Here is a 21,547-nt window from a genome sequence, read left to right on the forward strand (position 1 = left end):
ATCACAAAAATTGTTAAATCATAAAAATTGCAAAAGGACCTTGGGAGACTGTGCATCAAAATGGTAGATAACATTTAATGTGAGCAAGTGCAAAGTGATGCATGTGGGAAAAAGGAGCTCTAACTATAGCTAGGTGTTGCAGGGATCCACATTAGGAGTCCCCACCAAGGGTAAGGATCTAGATGTTATCGTGGAGGATAAATTAAAACCCTAAGCTCAGTGTGTGGAAGCAGCTAAGAAAGCAAATAATTTCTATCAGGAAAGGAATGGAAAGTAAAGATGAAAATGTTATAATGCAATTCTGGTCACTGTATCTCAAAAAAGATACAGAGAAGGGCAATGAAAATTATAAAAGGGATAGGATGACTTCCCTATAAGGAAAGGCTGAAGTGGCTAGAGCTCTTCAGCTTGGAGAAGAGACGGCTCAGGGGGAGATATGATAGAGGTCTATAAAATGCTGAATTGAGTGGAAAGGGTAGATGTAAATTGCTTAGTTACTGTTCCCAAAAATACTAGGAGTAGGGGTCTAATGATGAAGCTACTAAGTAGTAGATTTAAAAAATAGTGAAGAAAATATTTCTTAACATGTAATGAAACCTGGAATTTGTTGCCAGAGAATGTGGAGAAATCAGTTAGCATAAGGGTTAAAAATGGTTTGGATAATTTCCTAAAGAGAAGTTCATAGGGCATTATTGAGATGGCTTGAGGGAAATCCACTGCTTATTCCTATGATAAGCAGCATAAAATCTGTTTTACTCCTTGGGATCTTGCCAAGTACCTGTGACAAGTTTCAAGTTTATTAGGTTTTTTTATATACCGCCTATCAAGGTTATCTAAGCGGTTTTACAATCAGGTACTCAAGCATTTTCCCTATCTGTCCCGACGGGTTCACAATCTATCTAATGTAACTGGGGCTATGGAGGACTGAGTGACTTGCCCAGGGTCACAAGGAGCAGTGTGGAGTTTGAACCCACAACCCCAGGGTACTGAGGCTGTAGCTTCAACCACTGCGCCACACATACTCCTGAGTGGCCACTGTTGGAAACAGGATATTGGGCTTGATGGACGTTCTATCTGTCCCAGTATGGCAGTTCTTATGTAGGTGACTCAGTTGTACCCTTGCCTTTAGGTCTGCCATAACAAAATAGCCGTAGATCTTGCACTGTTTCATAAGTTGTCTTTGTCATTGTTTAAAGGTGTTTAGTCAAGGAGTCAAGTCTTCTGTTCTCGCTCTTTTCTATCAGTCTGCGGTTATGCATTACCTACCTAGTCTTTCAAAAAAGATTAGACTTTCTTGTTTTCTGTTATTTTAGATTAAGTTTTTTTTAATAGTATAATTCATACAATTTTTTAAATTAATATGCTATGCAAAGTCTTAATGTAAACCCATTGAGCTCTCTTTTGCAGGGATGATGCAGTATATAAAATGGATTAGATTAGATTAAGTGGTTTACAGTCTACCAATAAATTAACAGTAATATTTGAAGCCTCATGCAATATATAAAGTATAATCTAGGTATTGGGATAAATGGACCACCAAATCAGGGGGAAAAAACTATGACAATAAGCATTTGGAGCATACACAGTACACAATAAGAATTTCTGTCCCCATAATTCCCCCAATACTATGACATATATACCTTCCTTATCATTAACAGATTTATGAGATTAACAGATTTATGTCCCCCCAATCTACAACTAAAAGAGGAATATATCACCCACCCAACTGCAGCACAATTTTTCATGTTCTGTAGCAGTGAGATGTGTTTCCTGGAGAAAAGTAATGTCAGTTTCTTTCTTATGGAGCAGAAACAGAATCCAGGTTCTCTTCATGGACAAATTAATTCTAACCACATTTAAGGTTGTCATAGTCAGTTTAACCATAGTCCCAAGCCAATAATATGATATAAAGTAACCCTGTTTGAAGTATTTCAACAGGGAAGGCCCACAAGATAGCCCCTCCCCTTGTGCATAAATGAGATTGCACTCACAGGTCCTCAAGAGCTCATTGCCTAAAGAACAAGCACCCTATACATTCTCATAAGACCATAAGAATAGCCTTACTGGGTCAGACCAATGATCCATCTAGCCCAGTAGCACATCCTCGAGGAGGCTAATCCAAGTCACAAGTACCTGGCAAAAACCCAAATAGTAGCTGTATTCTATACTACCAATCCAGTGCAAGTAGTGGCTTCCCCCCATGTCTGTCTCAATAGCGGACTATGGACTTTTCCTCCAAGTACTTGTCCAAACCTTTTTTAAAACCAGCTACATTAACTACCACATCATCTGGCAACACATTCCAAAGCTTAACTATGCTCTGAGGGAAAAAAATATTTCCTCCTATTGGTTTTAAAAGTATTACTCTGTAACTTCGAGTGTCCCCTAGTCTTTGTAAATCTTGATGTAGTAAAAAATCAATGCACTTGTACCCGTTCTACACCTCTCAGGATTTTGTAGACTTAAATCATAACTCCCATCAGTCATCTCTTTTCCAAGCTGAAGAGCCCTAACCTCTCTAGTTTTTCCTCTTATGAGAGGAGTTCCATCCTCTTTATTATCCTGGTCCCTCTTCTTTGAACTTTTCTAGTGCCACTATACCTTTTCTGAGATAAGGAGACTAGAACTGAATGCAGTATTGAAGATGAGGTTGCATCATTGAGCGATACAGAGGCATTATAACATTCCTAGTCTTATTAACCATTCCTTTTCTAATAATTCATAGCATCCTGTTTGCTTCTTGACCACCGCCACACATTGGGCAAAAAGCTTCTGTGTATTTTCTACGATGACATTCAGATCCTTTTCTTGAGCGCTGACCCAAGTGGTTCCTAGCATCCGATAACTAAGATTTGGATTATTCTTCCCAATATGCATCACTTTGCAATTGTCCTCATTAAATTTCATCTGTCATTTGGACACCCAGTCTTCCAATTTACTAAAGTCTTTCTGCAGTTTTTCACAGTCCGCATGCGTTTTAACAACTTTGAACAGTTTAGTATCATCTGCAAATTGAATCACCTAGTTCCAGTTTCTAGATAATTTATAAAAAGTTAAATAGCACCGGTCCCAGAACAGATCCCTTCCCCACACACACCATCACTCATAACACAACTGTCCAAGCACCTCTTCTCTCACACACATTCTTCCCCTCCCTGCCCGATATATCAAAATGTTTCTATTCCATCTTCTTCCCCAATTAATGACCTGACTCTTGATCAGTCCAAATGGGTAGCTATGAGCCTTTTGGAATACAAATACCAGGGAGCAACCTGTCACCAATTGATGTCCAGAATATTTGGTATTTTCCAAAATGGTGTGAAGCAAATATAAAATAGTAAACAGGAAGGCAACTCTATCCAAACTGTAAGGTGTCAATGCAAAACCTGTAACCAGAGCAACAGTTTGAACAGCTAGACATGACTTCCATATGGAGCCTCAGCGCACGCAGTCCTCTGCTAACACTGCTCGCCTTCATAAGCATTTCAGTATCAAGACTGCTTTGACCATAAAGTTACCCCCTCCAAAAGTTTTTAGAATGGGCAAAGTAAGCTCCAGGTAGGATACCTGTACTCAAAACTGCCTTCCATACTCAAAACTGCCTTCCATACAGGTTCGCTGTCCCAATAACTATGTAATCCACAGGTGTCCAACCTGCGGCCCCGTGAAGTATTTTGTGCGGCCCCGGTCGAATAAAATGCAGTGTTTTCCTCTGCTACCCTTGGGTGGTTACCATCTTGCCAGCTCCCTCCTCTGTGTTGCTGCAGCATTTGCGTGTTTGTGCGGCCCCAGAAAATTTTTTTTCGGCCAGTGTGGCCCAGGGAAGCCAAAAGGTTGGACACCTGTGGTGTAATCAGTCACGTGGTAACTTATGGATGAACTTTTGTAGCTCCCTAGAATCCTCAAGCTGGAGAGCTCTGCCATGGGAAACTTCACTTTCACCAAGTACTATAAGGATATTACATTACATTAGTGATTTCTATTCCGCCTGTGCCTTGCGGTTCTAGGCGGATTACAAATTATAAGAGATCTGGACATTACCGAGAGAATTGCGTAACAAAGATTATCTAGAGCACAGTTCTTCAACCGCCGGTCCGCGGACCGGTGTCGGTCCGCAAAAAAATGTTGCCAGTCCGCGAAGGATTCGGGTCCCCGCCACAGCAAAAAGTGCCGGCGTCAGCTGACGTGCAACTTCCTGTTGCCGTCGCTATGCCGACACTCCTGCCTTCCACCTCCTACTCCTGCCGCGTATGTCTCCGCACCCCCAGACAAGCAGGGGCAGCTTTGTGTGCTTTTAACTTCGGCACACAGCTGCCCCTAAGCAGTATTTTAGCCGCGGTTTCATGAGGCAGCCTCGGGGCCTTTGATAGGCCGTCCCACATCGCATCATCAAAGCGGGCCGGCCTACCAAAGGCCCCGAGGCTGCCTCATGAAACCGCGGCTAAAATACTGCTTAGGGGCAGCTGTGTGCCGAAGTTAAAAGCACACAGAGCTGCCACTAGCCTACATAAAGGAAACATTTGCTGGAGAGGGAAGGAGGGAAGGGAAAGGACTACTGCAGACAGGGGAGAAGGGAAAGGGAAGGGACGAGAGTTACTGTTGGATAAGAGGAGGAGGAAAGGGAAAAGGGGTACTCCTGGACAAGGGAGGGAAAGGGGCTACTGCTGACAGGGGAGAAGGGGAAGGGATGAGAATTACTGTTGGATAAGAGGAGGAGGAAAGGGAGAAGGGGTACTCCTGGACAAGGGAGGGGAAGGGGCTACTGCTGACAGGGGAGAAGGGGAAGGGATGAGAATTACCGTTGGATAAGGGAAGGAAGAAAGGGAGAAGGTACTGCTTGACAGGGGAGGAGGAACATTGGAAGGAAACAGCTGGCAGGGAGATTAGAGGAAGGGAAGGAGTCAGGATGGAATGGAGAGATCAGATGAGGGAAAGGGGAGAGACAGAAAAATGACAAGGTAGAGAGAGATTGATGCTGGGAAGGGGGGTCAGATGAAAAATAAGGAAAGAGGGACAAAGATGCGAGATCTGGTGTAGGAGAGAGGGACATAGAAAGAAAGCAGATACCATATGGAAGGGGGAGGGGTAGAGGGCAGACAGTGGATGGAAGAGGCAGATGCTGGATTGAAGAGACAGAGGGCAGACGCTGGATGGAAGAGAGTGAAAAGAAGATGAAAGGAGAAACCAGAGACGACAAAAGGTAGAAAAAAATAATTTTACTTCTATCTTGTGATTAGAATATATCAGATTTAAAATATGTATCCTGCTAGAGCTGATGTTAGACATAACTGGGGAGTGCAAAGCCTAGGCAGTGCGTCTTTAGCTTCCAGCTGGCTTAGGGCTCTCTCTGACCAGGAGGCAGTTGCCCTAGTTCCACTCCCCTAACACCATTCCTGCCATGTGTGACTGTGGTATTCTGTTAGCATGATATTTGTGTAGCATTCTGTAATAATTTGGCTTATTCAGTTTTCTTGATAGTAGAGGGGATATATGTGAAGGGGAGGGGAGACGGGGGTTTTGTTGATCCTTGCCCTGTATTATTTATATTTATAAAATGACAATTGTACAGAATATTGTTTCTTTTTATACTTTAATAAAATATGTTCAATATAAAATCATAACTATTTGAGGCTTGTGCGGATGGGATCAGATGGTTAACGGGACCGAGCTCGCGGGGATGGGGCGGCAGTAGGGTTTTTTAAAATTTCAGTCTTATTAGTTTGCCGGTCCACGAAATAATTATTTTATTTCCGCCGGTCCATAGGTGTAAAAAGGTTGAAGAACACTGATCTAGAGAATTACATAACAGTGATTCATGTACTTTACATGGTGTGGTAGAGGATTCAATTATTAGAATTACATAGCAGAGAATCAAGTGATAACATGGTACAGTGGAGAATATCAGTATATACGGGTTACAGACGAGAAGTTACCTAACAATGACGTAAGAAGTTTGTTGGATAGTGAGGTAGATGCTTATTTAGGAATAAGAATATTTTTGGAAGGAAAGGTTCTAGAGTTGACTAATGTGTTATTCAAGAGAGGGAGAGCTTGATTAGTTAGTAGGGACGTGTTTTTTGAATAGAAATGTTTTGATTTCTTTTCGAAACACTTGGATGTCTGATGTGTTGATCATTAGTTTGGTGATGGTGGGGTCAATTTTCGCTGCCTGTGTCGCTAGAAGGCTGTCGTATAGTTTGTTACGTCGGGTACCATTATGAGGGGGGAAGGTGAATAGGTTTTGAGTTCTCCTTGATCTGGATGAGTGGTAGCGGTATAGGCGGTTGTTTAGGTAACAGGGGGCAGTTCCATGGGTTACTTTAAATAGTAGACAATAGAATTTGAATTGAGTTCTTGCTTTTATCGGAAGCCAGTGAGAGTCTACATAGGCGGGGGTGATGTGGATACTTTAAATCCTGCCATGTACAAATTTGAACAATATGGTGCCATAAGTTTGCACCTTGTAGCTACCAAGGCTGAAAAATCCTGAAACGATGAGATCTTCAAGTTCTCATAGGAAAAGCCGGTTGAGGTCTGAAGTACTCGGGCTTGTGTGGGTCTACCCTCTGTGCCCGCTCAATTTTATAACTTTAGGGGCCTTTTTCCAAAGTTAAAGTTGTGTTATTTTACCGTCTTCTTTCACACCAAATCATCCTAAGATAGAGTTCTAGGTGGGTTACAGATATTTTAGTATTACATATTGCTTTACATATAATGCACAATTTTAATCAGATTGTTGTGAATAACTAGCCCTCAAGCCAGTCTCAGAATATTTTTCTTCAAGGACTCCAGCAGACCCACAATCTGAATGTTATTATGTTGTCTACGGTTCTCCAGGTCTTCCGCATGATCTTGCAGCTGAGTATTGTGGCATTCCTGTTCCCACACTTTGACATCAAGATCCCTAGTCTGGGCCTCTTGCTGAACCATGCGCTTCTCCACCTGTGATATACTTTGGACTTGAGAGTCCAATCCATCTTTAATTTCTTGAATAGCTGCATGTATCTTCCATCACCGCTGACCAATGTTTTTTAAGTTCCTACACAGCTGTCTCATGCAGTGTTACCATTGAGCTGCTGGACCCCGATACCATCTTTGCCTGCCTGGTATGTGAAAGGTCTCATACAGTTTTTGTTCCCTTACTGGGCATAAGCTGTTTGCTAAACACTGGCAAGAACACCTTCAGGTAAAGACTATTCAGAAAGTTCAAGCAGACCCCAAAGAAATCCAAATATTAAAGACAATAATTACAGATATGTGATGAGAGGCTCAGAGCTAAGTCTTAGGCCATCCTCTCAGGTCGGCTACATCATGTGACCTCCCTTCTCTGTCTTATGGGAGGATTATAAATGGTAGAGACAATTATAGTTTCATTTAGTGTAGTTATTCTTTTGTGTTCACTTAACATCTGCTAAGAGAATTAAATGAAGAAATAACAGGGAGTTGCCTTTTGATGTGTTTCTGTTCATGGGTATTGAGGGTTGGGCATTGGGTGCTGTTCAAGAGTGGGTATCGGGTTTCTTGCTATTGGGTTGGTAGATGCATTTTGTGCACCATTGGTTGGAAGACAATTGTATGGTATTTATGCTGTATTTGCATTTATGTTAGAGGTGATATTTAATTTTGCTGTTTTGTATTTCTTTTATTATATTCAATAAAAATTTTAAAAAAAAGAAATAGGGTATTAAGTTCTGAATGAGAAGCATTTGTGTGGGAAAGATGATCATGCGTGGATGGACTCCTGTAGGTAATGAAGCCTTTGATAGGTTAGTTTGTTTTTTCCAGATCTATGCATATGCACAGTCTAGTGCATATGTTTGTGTTTCAAGAGCATAGGTTGCTTTGGATCTAGGAGTAACTTATGTTGGCTTATCTGCTTTACAAGAATATTATGGTCCAACAAGAAGAACTGGATGTATTTTTCAAGACAAAATAGCAACATATTAATGAAAGAATACTTTAAATGAAGTGCAATATTTAGATAATTTTTATTATAGATTGCCATCTTATAATATATAGTGTGCATATCTATTCTATTAAGTGTTAAAGCACTTTATTTAATATAGAGCAGAAAATGACATAATTGTAATTTTAAATGTGTTTTTATTGATAGGTTACCAAAGATGATTTCTTTACTTATGATTATATATTATGCATGGATGAAAGTAATCTAAGGTAAGTAATATATAATTCACAATTTTTGTTTGATCTTTAGTCAGATATTGGAATTTTTTTGTTGATGCAAAGTCCTGTTCTCTCGGTACAACAAGAAAGTTAACCCTGATCTTTCCACAAAAGGGGTCACAACCAGAAACAAGAAAACTTGTGGACAATTGATGTCCAAGATCAAGGCTTTATTTGAACAAATAGATAATCCACATAAAAATGTCTAGGGCCTGAACCACTGGTAACATGTGGACCCAACATGGTCTGTGTTTCGACACTATTGTCTTCTTCAGGGGTCCCTATAGGTCCTTTAAGCAGGTGTGTGGATTAAATAATAAAAACAAAAACTCCTGTGCAAGGACCCCTAAAGAAGACAATAGTGTCGAAACACAGACTATGTTGGGTCCACATGTTTCCAGTGGTTTAGGCCCTAGACATTTTTATGTGGATTATGTATTTGTTCAAATAAAGCCTTGATCTTGGACATCAACTCTTCAAAAGTTTTCTTGTTTCTGCATTGCCTCATTGCATAGCGGCAGTCATCAGGAAGGAATGTGTGGTGGTAGTTATTTTTCATTATTAGCCAAGAAGTTGAGGAAAGCAAGGAATGGCTATGTTTGCTATGCTTAAGTATGAAAAATTTGGATGAAGAACTATGATTAAGCATTTTATATTGCTTGCTCTTTGGAATATATATATATTATATATAACATGTGAGTGTGTATGTGTGTAATACATGGAAGGACAAGAAGCTATATTGCACTGATGGGCTACATATTACTACAGCAGGAAAAAGAAACCTTGCAGAGAAATTTAGACAATATTTTTCTAGGCATTTAAACTAGAAGGTGGGGGTGGTGTATGTACGAAGGACAATTATAGAGACCACCCCCGGCAAAAGAAAAGATGTGATAGTAGTAAAGGCTGCAACATAAGCAATATCAGCAATTCATTTCTTAGTATTGCAACGGAAAGTGAAACGACACAAAAATCCATACGAAAAAGGAGATTATCGCTGAAAAATAGCTGGAAAGCGATGACCACAAATGCTCGCAGTCTAAGCAACAAAGTTCATGATTTGCAAGCCCTGATATTAGAGGCAGATCTAGATATTGTTGCTATCACAGAGACATGGTTCAGTGAATCACATGGATGGGATGCAAACATACCGGGATATAATCTTTTTAGGAAGGACAGAGATGGTCATAAAGGTGGAGGAGTAGCTCTCTATGTAAAGATCAATATCCAAGCGACCGAAATGCAAGGGACCTGGGGAGAGGAAGAAGCGATATGGATTGCTCTGAAAAGAGAAGATGGAACTTCTATCTACGTGGGTGTAGTCTACAGACTTCCGACTCAATCGCAGCAAATTGATAAGGATCTGATTGTGGATATCCAAAAGTTTGGAAGGAAAGAAGAGGTTCTGCTGTTGGGAGATTTCAACCTGCCGGATGTGGACTGGAATGTTCCGTCTGCGGAATCGGAAAGAAGTAGGGAGATTGTGGATGCCTTTCAAGAGGCTCTGCTCAGACAGATGGTGACGGAACCCACAAGGGAAAAAGCGATATTGGATCTGGTCCTCACAAATGGAGAGAGTATCTCTAATGTTCGAGTGGGTGCTCACCTGGGTAGTAGTGATCATCAAACGGTTTGGTTTGATATAACGGCTAAAGTGGAGAGCGGCCGCACGATACTTAAAGTCCTAGATTTCAAACGTACGGACTTTAATGCAATGGGAAAGTACCTGAAGAAAGAGCTGTTAGGATGGGAGGACATAAGAGAAGTGGAAAGACAGTGGTCTAAGCTGAAAGGAGCGATAAAAATGGCTACGGACCTTTATGTGAAGAAAATCAATAAAAACAAGAGAAAAAGGAAGCCGATATGGTTCTCCAACCTAGTGGCTGAGAAAATAAAGGCGAAAGAGTTGGCGTTCATGAAATATAAAAAAACCCAAGAAGAGGAGAGCAGAAAGGACTACAGGGTGAAACTGAAAGAAGCCAAGAGAGAGATACGTTTGGCGAAGGCATAGGCGGAAGAACAAATGGCTAAAAATGTAAAAAAGGGAGATAAAAATTTTTTCAGATATATTAGTGAAAGGAGGAAGATAAAAAATGGAATTGCTAGGCTAAAAGATGCTGGGAACAAATATGTGGAGAGTGATGAGGAGAAAGCAAATGTGCTAAACAAATACTTCTGTTCTGTGTTCACAGAAGAAAATCCTGGAGAAGGACCGAGATTGTCTGGCAAAGTTACACGAGAAAATGGAGTAGATTCTGCGCCGTTCACGGAGGAGGGTGTTTATGAGCAACTTGAAAAACTGAAGGTGGACAAAGCGATGGGACCAGACGGGATCCATCCCAGGATACTAAGGGAGCTCAGAGAGGTTCTGGCGAGTCCTATTAAAGACTTGTTCAACAAATCTCTGGAGACGGGAGTGATTCCTGGGGATTGGAGGAGAGCGGATGTGGTCCCTATTCATAAAAGTGGTCACAGGGATGAAGCAGGAAACTACAGGCCGGTGAGCCTCACTTCAGTTGTTGAAAAAATAATGGAAGTATTGCTGAAAGAAAGGATAGTGTATTTCCTTGAATCTAATGGGTTACAGGATCCGAGGCAACATGGCTTTACAAAAGGTAAATCGTGCCAAACGAACCTGATTGAATTTTTTGATTGGGTGACCAGAGAGCTGGATCGAGGACATATGCTAGATGTAATTTACTTGGATTTCAGCAAAGCCTTTGATACAGTTCCTCATAGGAGGCTGTTGAACAAACTTGAAGGGCTGAAGTTAGGACCCAAAGTGGTGAACTGGGTCAGAAACTGGCTGTCGGACAGACGCCAGAGGGTGGTGGTTAATGGAAGTCGCTCGAAGGAAGGAAAGGTGACTAGTGGAGTCCCTCAGGGTTCGGTGCTGGGGCCAATCCTGTTCAATATGTATGTAAGTGACATTGCTGAAGGGTTAGAAGGAAAAGTGTGCCTTTTTGCAGATGATACCAAGATTTGTAACAGAGTAGACACCGAAGAGGGAGTGGAAAATATGAAAAAGGATCTGCAAAAGTTAGAGGAATGGTCTAATGCCTGGTAACTAAAATTCAATGCAAAGAAATGCAGAGTAATGCATTTGGGGATTAATAATAGGAAGGAACCGTATATGCTGGGAGGAGAGAAGCTGATATGCACGGATGGGGAGAGGGACCTTGGGGTGATAGTGTCCGAAGATCTAAAGGCAAAAAAACAGTGTGACAAGGCAGTGGCTGCTGCCAGAAGGATTCTGGGCTGTATAAAGAGAGGCGTAGTCATTAGAAGGAAGAAGGTGTTGATGCCCCTGTACAGGTCATTGGTGAGGCCCCACTTGGAGTATTGTGTTCAGTTTTGGAGACCGTATCTGGCGAAAGACGTAAGAAGACTTGAGGCGGTCCAGAGGAGGGCGACGAAAATGATAGGAGACTTGCGCCAGAAGACGTATGAGGAGAGACTGGAAGCCCTGAATATGTATACCCTATAGGAAAGGAGAGACAGGGGAGATATGATTCAGACGTTCAAATACTTAAAGGGTATTAATGTAGAACAAAATCTTTTCCAGAGAAAGGAAAATGGTAAAACCAGAGGACATAATTTGAGGTTGAGGGGTGGTAGATTCAGGGGCAATGTTAGGAAATTCTACTTTACGGAGAGGGTGGTGGATGCCTGGAATGCGCTCCCGAGAGAGGTGGTGGAGAGTAAAACTGTGACTGAGTTCAAAGAAGCGTGGGATGAACACAGAAGATTTAGAATCAGAAAATAATATTAAATATTGAACTAGGCCAGTTACTGGGCAGACTTGTACGGTCTGTGTCTGTGTATGGCCGTTTGGTGGAGGATGGGCAGGGGAGGGCTTCAATGGCTGGGAGGGTGTAGATGGGCTGGAGTAAGTCTTAACAGAGATTTCGGCAGTTGGAACCCAAGCATAGTACCGGGTAAAGCTTTGGATTCTCGCCCAGAAATAGCTAAGAAGAAAAAAAATAAAATAAAAAAAAATAAAAAAAATTTAAATTGAATCAGGTTGGGCAGACTGGATGGACCATTCGGGTCTTTATCTGCCGTCATCTACTATGTTACTATGTTACTATGTAACCTTTGAATTTGTGACAGCCATAGTAGCTTCCTGTAAAATTGTGTTTTAATACTTAATCTTGATATACCTGAAAGCACATTACAAGTGATGTACAAAATGATACTTATAACCATGACCTAACTGTATTAATAGTTGTACTGATCTACCTGTACTAGCAACCCTATTGAATGTCCGTGTTAAACTGTCGACTGTAACTTCCTGGGTAACTGACCTAGCCTCTTGTAATGTAATTCGACCTTGAACTGAATAGTTAAAGGTAGAATAGAAAATCTGATGAACATATCATAATCAAATACCTAACAGTGTTTCTGAATATCACCTGATGCCTTGTTTAAGTCAGGCTGGAAATACTTATATGAAAAAAAACCAATTTTCTAGGTTTTTATAGGATTAGGTGACACATTGACGAAATGGGTTGGGAACTGGCTTGGAGGTAGGCTTCAAAGGGTAGTGGTGAACGGCACCCCCTCCAAAATGACGGAGGTGATCAGTGGAGTGCCACAGGGCTCGGTCTTGAGCCCGATCCTATTCAACATCTTTATAAGAGACTTGGCAGAAGGGCTTCGAGGTAAAATAACATTATTCGCCGATGACGCCAAATTAAGTAATGTAGTGGGCAAATGCACAACGGACGAAGATTCAATGCATGACAACATGATGCACGACCTTCTCCTACTAGAGCGCTGGTCTAGGAACTGGCAACTCAGCTTCAATGCCAAAAAATGCAAAGTTATGCACCTGGGCAGCTATAATCCATGCAAGACTTATACCCTTAATGGCAAGATCCTAACAAGAATGGTAGCAGAATGAGACTTAGGGGTTATCGTCAGTGAGGACATGAAGGCTGCCAATCAAGTGGAGCATGCTTCATCCAAGGCAAGACAAATCATAGATTGCATACGCAGGGGTTTCGTCAGCCATAAGCCGGAAGTCATTATGCCATTGTATAGATCCATGGTAAGGCCCCGCCTGGAATACTGTGTGCAATTTTGGAGGCCGCATTATTGCAAGGATGTTCTGAAACTGGAATCGGTTCTGAGAATGGCCACCCGGATGGTCTCAGGACTCAAGGATCTCACGTACGAAGAACAGCTAGACAAATTACAGCTATACTCGCTCGAGGAGCACAGAGAGAGGGGGGACATGATCGAGACGTTCAAGTATCTCACGGGCCGCATCGAGGCGGAGGAAGATATCTTCTTTTTCAAGGGTCCCACGGCAACAAGAGGGCATCCGTGGAAAATCAGGGATGGGAAACTACGAGGTGACACCAGGAAATTCTTTTTCACTGAAAGGGTGGTTGATCGCTGGAATAGTCTTCCACTGCAGGTGATTGAGGCCAGCAGCGTGCCTGATTTTAAGGCCAAATGGGATCGACACATGGGATCTATTCATAGGGCAAAGGTAGGGGAGGGTCATTAGGGTGGGCAGACTGGATGGGCCGTGGCCCTTATCTGCCGTCTATTTCTATGTTTGGTTTTTTTCAAAAGGGCAAAAAAAGAATATTTCCAAATGTCTGAAGTTAGACCATTTTGTAACAAGGAAAATTAACAACTGAATATAATATTTCTCAAGTCAATCTCACTGTGGTGATAGGATCACAAAAGGTTTTTGTAAGATGAGCATAAAGCATGAGTGCATAGTGACAACAATTCATGCAATAAGCTAGCACCTGTTGATGATGGCATTAAAACTAAATTCTCCATTTCAGTGCAATAGGGATGATATACTGAACCATGGATCTTAAATCCAATCCCACGAGTCCCCATTAGTGTTGTAGTTCAGTCTTATTCAAAAGTGTATTCCTATTAAATAAATTGTACAGGAGATAGCTTGTATTAAGGGGCCAATTCTATTCACCCACTTTATACTTCTGTGGGCAGATTCTAGAAATGGACTAGTTGGAGTCAGAGCTCCCATAGGGTATTTATAAAGGTAGCCCTTTCTTGTATGTTCTAATGTCCCCTCTTATTGTTTGCAACCCAGCAGAATGTTGGAAAGAAATTATACGTAAGGAGTTGAGAATGTCTGTCGCAGGAAAAAATGACCCCCCCTCTAAATATGGAACAGGACAGGTCCAAAGAATTGTTGAAACAAGTTTGAAAATGAGCCTCATTGGACTGGGGGTTTCAGAGAAATAATTCCCTCTTTAAAAAAAAAAGTTCATAGCATTTCTGTAGGTAAAAAGCTGTTCTAGTTTCAGCATCAGAAACACCGATAGGCTAACATATAGCTGATAGAGTAATTGCTCCCTTTCAGACAACGCCTCCTATCCTCTCTTTTCTGCCAATAGAAGACACACATTAGGGCTGGTGCATCCTGAAGGCATGATAACCCTTGGAAGGTGTCAAAAAGCCACTATGCAGGCTTGTTACCTGTTGTGCTGGGCTACACCCTCTTCTCTTCCCCAGCTGCTGTGGCTTTGGCATCTGTACTAGAGGTCTGCATGGGAACGGGGATTGTGGGAATCCCGCGGGTTCCGCGGGGGTCCTGCGGGAATCCTCCCCTAACCCACGGGACTCCCATAGGGAACCCCCTCTAGCCAATGGGACTCCCACGGGGATGGAAGGCTTTGGAAGCAGGGTTCGTCCATATAATATAATGGACACGTGAGCCTTAGTAAAAGAGCGGGTTTATAAGTTAATTACCTGAACAGAAAACAAAAAAAATGTTCCACCAAAGAGATTCCACAAGGAAAACAGCAGCGCAAACACAAAAGAAACTGTGGAATTGATGATCCTGTCAGAAGTAATTGCTGCTTTTTATGGGGACGGGCAGGGATGGAGTTAATTCCTTGCGGGGACGGGTGGGGACGGAGAGGATCCTGACGGGAATGGGTGGGGACGGAGAGGATCCGGGCGGGGATGGGTGGGATTTCTGTCCCCGCGCAACTCTCTAATCTGTACTACAGCCCCCTCCCCCCGCACGCGCACACACACACTCTTGCCCAGGAACATGAGAGAGGTGCTGGACTTGGGAAAGAGAGGAAGTGGAAAGATTGGAAGGGGTTGAGAAAGGGAATGAGAGAGAGACTGGATGTGGGGAAGAGAGGTGAATGGGCTGAGGGGGGGGGGGAGAGACATTTAACCCATGGAGAATAAAAAAGATGCTGTGCCACAGGGAAGGGGTGTGGTAGAGAGAGAGAGATACTTGCCTGGTGGTGCGGGATGTCATTGTCTCAAAATAAACTGACAAACTCAAGGGCAGTGTTCTCCCCAGGGCCTTTTAGCCTGGCGCACCGCCCAGCTAATTTAGATGACCACCCGCGAATCCTTCTGCTGCCGCCGATGCTCCTTCCCAGGCTGACTCTCCGCCGAAAATTTTGTTTACGCCTGCCTTTTTTATTTTTATTTTTTGCCAGCATGCTTTTACTTGCTTCGGGCCTTCCTCGTTGCCGGGTCCTGCCTACTTTCTGTTTCCGCGAAGGCAGGATCCTGCAGCGAGGAAGGCCCGAAGCAAGTAAAAGCAGTAAGTTGTAAGCTTCCCTCCAGGGCTCTAACGTGTGCGTGATGGCTTCCCTTCTCTTCCCTCCCCCCCACGGGACGCAACTTCTGGTTTCGGTGAGAAGAGAAGGGAAGCCGGCAAGATAGAACCCCGGAGGGAAGCTTACAACTTACTGCTTTTACTTTCTTCGGGCCTTCCTCGCTGCCAGGTCCTGCTTCGCGGAAACAGAAAATAGGCAGGACCTGGCAACGAGGAAGGCCTGAAGCAAGTAAAAGCAGCAAGTTGTAAGCTTCCCTCCATTGCTGACCTATGAAAGATAGGTCAGTGATGGAGGGAAGCTTACAACTTGCCTAGCAACTCTACCAACGGGTTTGTGAGCTAGGAGGGATGGGAAGAGAAATGCTGCTGCTGCACCGAATAGGGGAGGGGAGGGGGAAGAGAAATATTCTGCTGCACTCATTTGGGGGGGAAGGGAAGAGAAATGTTGCTGCTGCAACATTTTTTGGGGGGGAGGGGGAAGAGAAAAGCTGGTGCACCCAATGGGGGGGAAGAGAAAAGCTGCTGCTGCACCTAATTGGGGAGGGGGGATAGGGAAGAAAAGTGCTGCAGCAGCACCCAATTGGGGAGGGGAGAGGGGAAGAGAAGTGCTACAGCAGCACCCAATTGAGGAGTGGGAGGGGGATGAGAAGTGCTGCTGCAGCAGCACCCAATTGAGGAGAGAGAGGGGAAAAGGAAGACCAAGGGAGAGGAGAGGCAAGAAACGCCAAGACCATGGGAGGGAGGGAAAGGAAAGGAGCTACCAGACCATGGAGGGTGTTGAGATGTCAGCGCATATGGGGGAAGGGGGAGGAGGGAGATGTCAGGGCATGGGGGAGAGAAGGGAAGGAGATAGAGATGCCAGACCATGGGGTGGAGTAGGAAGGAAAGGAGAAAAGAGAAATGCCAGAGCATAGGGGAGGGGGGTGAAGCTGAAATGAATTATGTACAAAGGAAAGAAAGGGCACAGGATATACAGTTTATTGAAGGGACATAGAAAGAGGGAAGATGCCATATGGAACAGAAAAAGGGCGGACACTGGATGGAAAGGGCAGAGAGGGTGGACAGTGGATACAAGGGGCAGAGAGAGGGTGGACAGTAGATGGAAGGGGTAGAGAGAGAGAGGGCAGAGGCTGGGTGGAAGGGGCAAAGAGAGGACAGATGTTGTATGGAAGGGAGCGAGGACAAACGCTGAATAGAAAGAAGAGAGCGAAGAGAAGATGATTAAAGCAGAAACAACAAAAGGTAGAAAATTTTTTTGTTGTTGTTGCTTTACGTAGAATCAAGTAGTATTGTAACTGTATTAATTAAAGTTTATAAATAGGAAATTGAAATAAGACAGTTGTTTTGGGACTAAACCCCTCTCCTCAGGTCAGGACAGGATACCATAACAGCAGGGGTGCCCAAATGGTCGATCGCAATTGACCAGTAGATCGCAAAGGCAATGTGAGTCGATTGTGTTGCCTTTGCAATCTTTTTCTTCCTACCTCCCTGAGCCAGGTCAGGCACGTACAAGTGCCAGGCTCACAAGACTTCACCTCCGACGTCAATTCTGACATCGGAGAGGTAGTTCTGGGCCAGCCAATCGCTGCCTGGGCTGGCCTGGAACTTCCTCTCCGACATTAGAATTGACGTCAGAGGTGAAGTCTTGTGAGTCCAGCGCTTGTACGTGCCTGGCCTAGCTCAGGGAAGCAGCAGGGAGAAATCAGCGTGGTGGCTTAGAGGGTAGGGAAAAAATCGGGGAAGTGGAGAAATCGGTGCGATGGCTTGGGGGGGGGGCAGGGGGAGAGAGAAAGAAAGACAGGCAGGGGGAGAGAGAGAGAGAGAGAAAGAAAGGCAGAAATAAAGAGGAGGCAGGGGGAGAGAGAAACAGGCAGTCAGAGGGGAGAGAGAAAGAAAGAGAGACAGAAAGAAAAGGGAAGTGGCAGAAAGAAATAAATATTGGATTTACAGTCAGAAGAAGGAAGTGCAACCAGAGACTCATGACATCACCAGACAAAAAGGTAGGAAAAATGATTTTATTTTCAATTTAGTGATCAAAATGTGCCTGTTTTGAGAATTTATATCTGCTGTCTATATTTTGCACTATGGCCCCCTTTTACTAAACCGCAATAGCGTTTTTTAGTGCAGGGAGCCTATGAGCATCGAGAGCAGTGCAGGGCATTCAGCGCATCTCCCTGTGCTAAAAACCGCTATTGTGGTTTAGTAAAAAAGGAGGGGGTTTATTTGTCTATTTTTGTATAGTTGTTCCTGAGGTCATCTGCCTTTAGCTCTTTGAAAACCTGTGGAATATAAATGATAATTAGCACACTGTACGCAGAGAAAATGTTTTGTGTTTTTAAAAATTTTATTGTTGGTAGATCATTTTGACTTGGTCATTTTAAAAGTAGCTCGCAAGCCCAAAAAGTGTGGGCACTCCTGCTGTAGAGCCATTCTTGTATGACTGGATGAGCTACATTTATCTTTTTTTTTAGTTGTTTAAATTCATGCAGAAATAAATGGCTAGATTGAACCTAATGACTTCATTAATGCCTTTCCCTTTTTTAAACCTCTATACCATTTGAAAGAGGGCAAATATCTAATTATTCCCTTCTAGCATTGGATGCTTCTTAAATTTAGTAAATATATTCTGGCACAAGTGTCAAACCTTAAAAAAGGAAGTCATATTGAGCATTGGAAAATAATAATAATTAACTAATAAAAATAGTACACGTTTAGGGCTCCTTTTACTAAGTTGCGAAAATGGTTTTAGCACGCGCAGAATTACCACGCACGCTAGACGCTAATGTCAGCATTGAGCTGGCGTTAGTTTTCCCGCGTAGCGCGGGAGTTTACGCATGCTAAAAATGTTAGCACACCTTAGTAAAAGAGGGGGTTCATTTTCCCCACCACCAAATTTCCCCATCCCGCCCCACCCGGCTACTTTTTCAGGCCACCTGGCTGGAAAAAATTTCTGGGGAGAACACTGAAGGGTATATATAAAGAAAATAAAACTTTGATGGTGATAATTCTGTAAGGAACATGCCAACATGTAGGTACCAAGAACAAGTGTAAATGACTAAAATACTGACATATGCATGTAAATGCAAATATTCCATCTTTTTCAGTATTCTATAAAATGATGCCTAAATGCAACGGAACATAGTTTGAAGATAGATCTCTGTACAAGAGGTTGTGAAGGCCATATCTCACTAAGGGCATAAGACTAGAAATTGTTCAGAGAAGGTGACAAAATGGTATGGAGAAGATATTTCAAGAGCAGGTACTCTCATCCCAGTCTTTGGTTTTCTGGATATTCATAATATATATGTATGAGATAAATCTGCATGTAAATACCTCTATTGTGTGCAGTAATTTTGGATGTCCTGAAAACCTGACTGGCTGAATGTATCCTGAAGACAAGGATGAGAACCTTCTTCCTAGACTAAAAGAGGGACAGTGGGAGTTTAATATACACACCTTTTTTTTAAATTTATTTTCTTATTAACATTCAAAGAACATTCTTTGATAGGAAATACAACAAAGTTTACAGCCAACTTCCATTGGATAATACAAAAATAATAATAGGAAAATATATTATTATTGCATTCCTCAATTGAAGGACAAGAAAGAAAAATCCTAGGGAAAGGAAATTACATGTAATAAAGAAATAGAGCAGAAATCCAGCAATTTTCAATATTTGACTGGTTCTTCCTGAGCTGTCATGAGATCCCCTTACCCTCTAGAAAAAAAACGCAAATGTGCAGGATCAAAAAAATATATCTATTATCTTGACAAGAAACAAAACATTTACATAGAAATCTTAATTGGTATACAACACCTAAAGAAGTAACTTGATTGCGGTAAGAAATAAATTCCTTCCTTCTAGCTTGGGTCCATTTTGAGACATCTGGAAACATATACCATATATACTCAAATATAGGATGAGATTTTTGTGCCAAAAAAATTGCCCAAAATGGGGGTCTCGTCCTATATTCAGGTCATCAAGTCCTCCTGGACTTGATGTAGGCCTCTGGTAAGCCAGGACAGGAGGGAACCCTCTCGTCTCCTGTCCCAGCCAGCTAACAATTTTTTTAAACCCCCGCCCATACCTTTTATGCCGGTTTTAATCCCTAGTGGTCCAGCGGACAGGAGCGATCTTTTGGCATTCCTGCCCCGTGCTGGGCTGCTGCCTCCGATCTCGCAGCGCACCCGACAGGACTGAGCTGTTCGTGCTCCCTGCTCGACCCCTCCCTGCTCGACCTCTGAATGGTTGGGGAAAAATGGGGATCTAGACATATTTGAGTCTCTAACGGTACCACTGTACTTGCCGGCTTCCTTTCTCTTCCCTCCAAAACTGAAAATTACATACCGAAGGGAGGGCGGGGATACTATTTTTGCGGGGATACAGAGATCATAGATGCAGCTTCTAGACTTGATTGCAGTCTGTTATTAAAAGAATGGATTAAAAATGCTGTGTATGTCTGTATGGTTGATTTCTAAAATACAAATTTGAATTTACCTTTTTATTTTCAGAGATCTAAAAAGAAAGAGTGGGCAAATTAAGAACTGCAAAGCAAAAATTGAACTTTTAGGGACTTATGATCCACAAAAACTACTCATTATTGAAGATCCATATTATGTAAGTATCATCAAAATCCTGAGATGATTTTAAGAAGAGTGCATATAGGAACAAAGTATTTCAAAAATGTATTACAAATTTTAAATCTGGTGTTGCCTTTTTTTCATTGTTTTCAGGGGAATGAAGAGGATTTTGAGACAGTCTATCAGCAGTGTGTTAGATGCTGTAAATCCTTTCTGGAGAAGTGCTCTTAACCACACACCAATTTTACCTCTAGAAATGAGTAATCATTAACTTGCTCCTTCAAAAACCATATGCTGTATGTGCTCTATCTAAACTACTGGAGTAAAATTTCAGCTTCTCAAACAATAGGAATATTTTGGTTATATCCAAATGTGGAAATACTTACAAAAGAACAGACTTCATGAATTTAGTCTTTTGCTGAGACACTGATGTAATACAGAAGTATTTTGAATGATTAGAAATAAGTAGAATAAATGTTTTAAATTGTATGTTTCATTTTTCTTCATTATTTTAAAATGGTAGCTTGCACAAAATAATAAACATTTTTATTTGGGCATATAGAGATCCTTTTCCTAAACTGTGATAAGCACTAGTGCATTCTTACCACTGCTTAAAATGGTTTACTGCAGGGCATGGTCAGGATGTCCTGTGGTAAGTTTCTAATCTGTGTGCACAATGTGTGTGCTAATTTTTTTTTTATTAACATTTCCACGGAGGAGGTGTTTTCTGCGCTAATCAGCACAGCAAGATAACCACTTGCTTACTGATTAGTGGGTGAGCCCTTAAGCTGTCGGTAAGTGCTCATGCACTGATTTGTTGTTGTTTTTTTTTATGGCCACACATTAATGACAATCCAAACAACAATCAGTGGTGAGAAAACACACACATCCTTATTAAACAGGAGGAAAAAGCCTTAGAAATCCCTATGCATAGCTCACTTTGTATCATGTAGTACTTGGGAACTGAATTTCATTTATCAGCAAAAAAAAAAACAAAAAACACCTCCTAGCAATTCTAAACAGTGTACATATATATTCACATTTTCTGGCTGCTGTATTTCTTAGCGCATGGGAAAAACCTGTGCAAGCCTGCATGAAGGCCACTTTGTATCACAGCTTAGTTAAAGGACCCTATAGCATGAAGACTCACTGTGCGTGTTAAACTTAGGTGCTTTTGATGTTACTTTGACAGTAAACGTTAGT

At 42.2% G+C, this 21,547-nt stretch overlaps 1 protein-coding gene across 2 annotated transcripts in view; it reads left to right on the top strand.

Moving 5' to 3' along the window:
- The window catches only part of ACP1 (acid phosphatase 1), a 55,158-nt gene extending 34,325 nt beyond the window's left edge, over positions 1-20,833 (top strand). For both annotated transcript variants that reach the window (XM_033937560.1, XM_033937559.1), the window contains exons 4-6: positions 8,114-8,175; positions 20,276-20,381; positions 20,498-20,833. In XM_033937560.1, coding sequence (XP_033793451.1) covers positions 8,114-8,175; positions 20,276-20,381; positions 20,498-20,575 — 246 coding nt within the window. In that variant the 3' untranslated portion in view covers positions 20,576-20,833. The remainder of the gene's footprint in view (positions 1-8,113; positions 8,176-20,275; positions 20,382-20,497) is intronic.
- The last annotated feature ends 714 nt before the right edge of the window (positions 20,834-21,547 follow it).

This window comes from Geotrypetes seraphini, chromosome 3 (genome assembly GCF_902459505.1).
Source record: "Geotrypetes seraphini chromosome 3, aGeoSer1.1, whole genome shotgun sequence".
Classification (NCBI taxonomy): domain Eukaryota; kingdom Metazoa; phylum Chordata; class Amphibia; order Gymnophiona; family Dermophiidae; genus Geotrypetes; species Geotrypetes seraphini.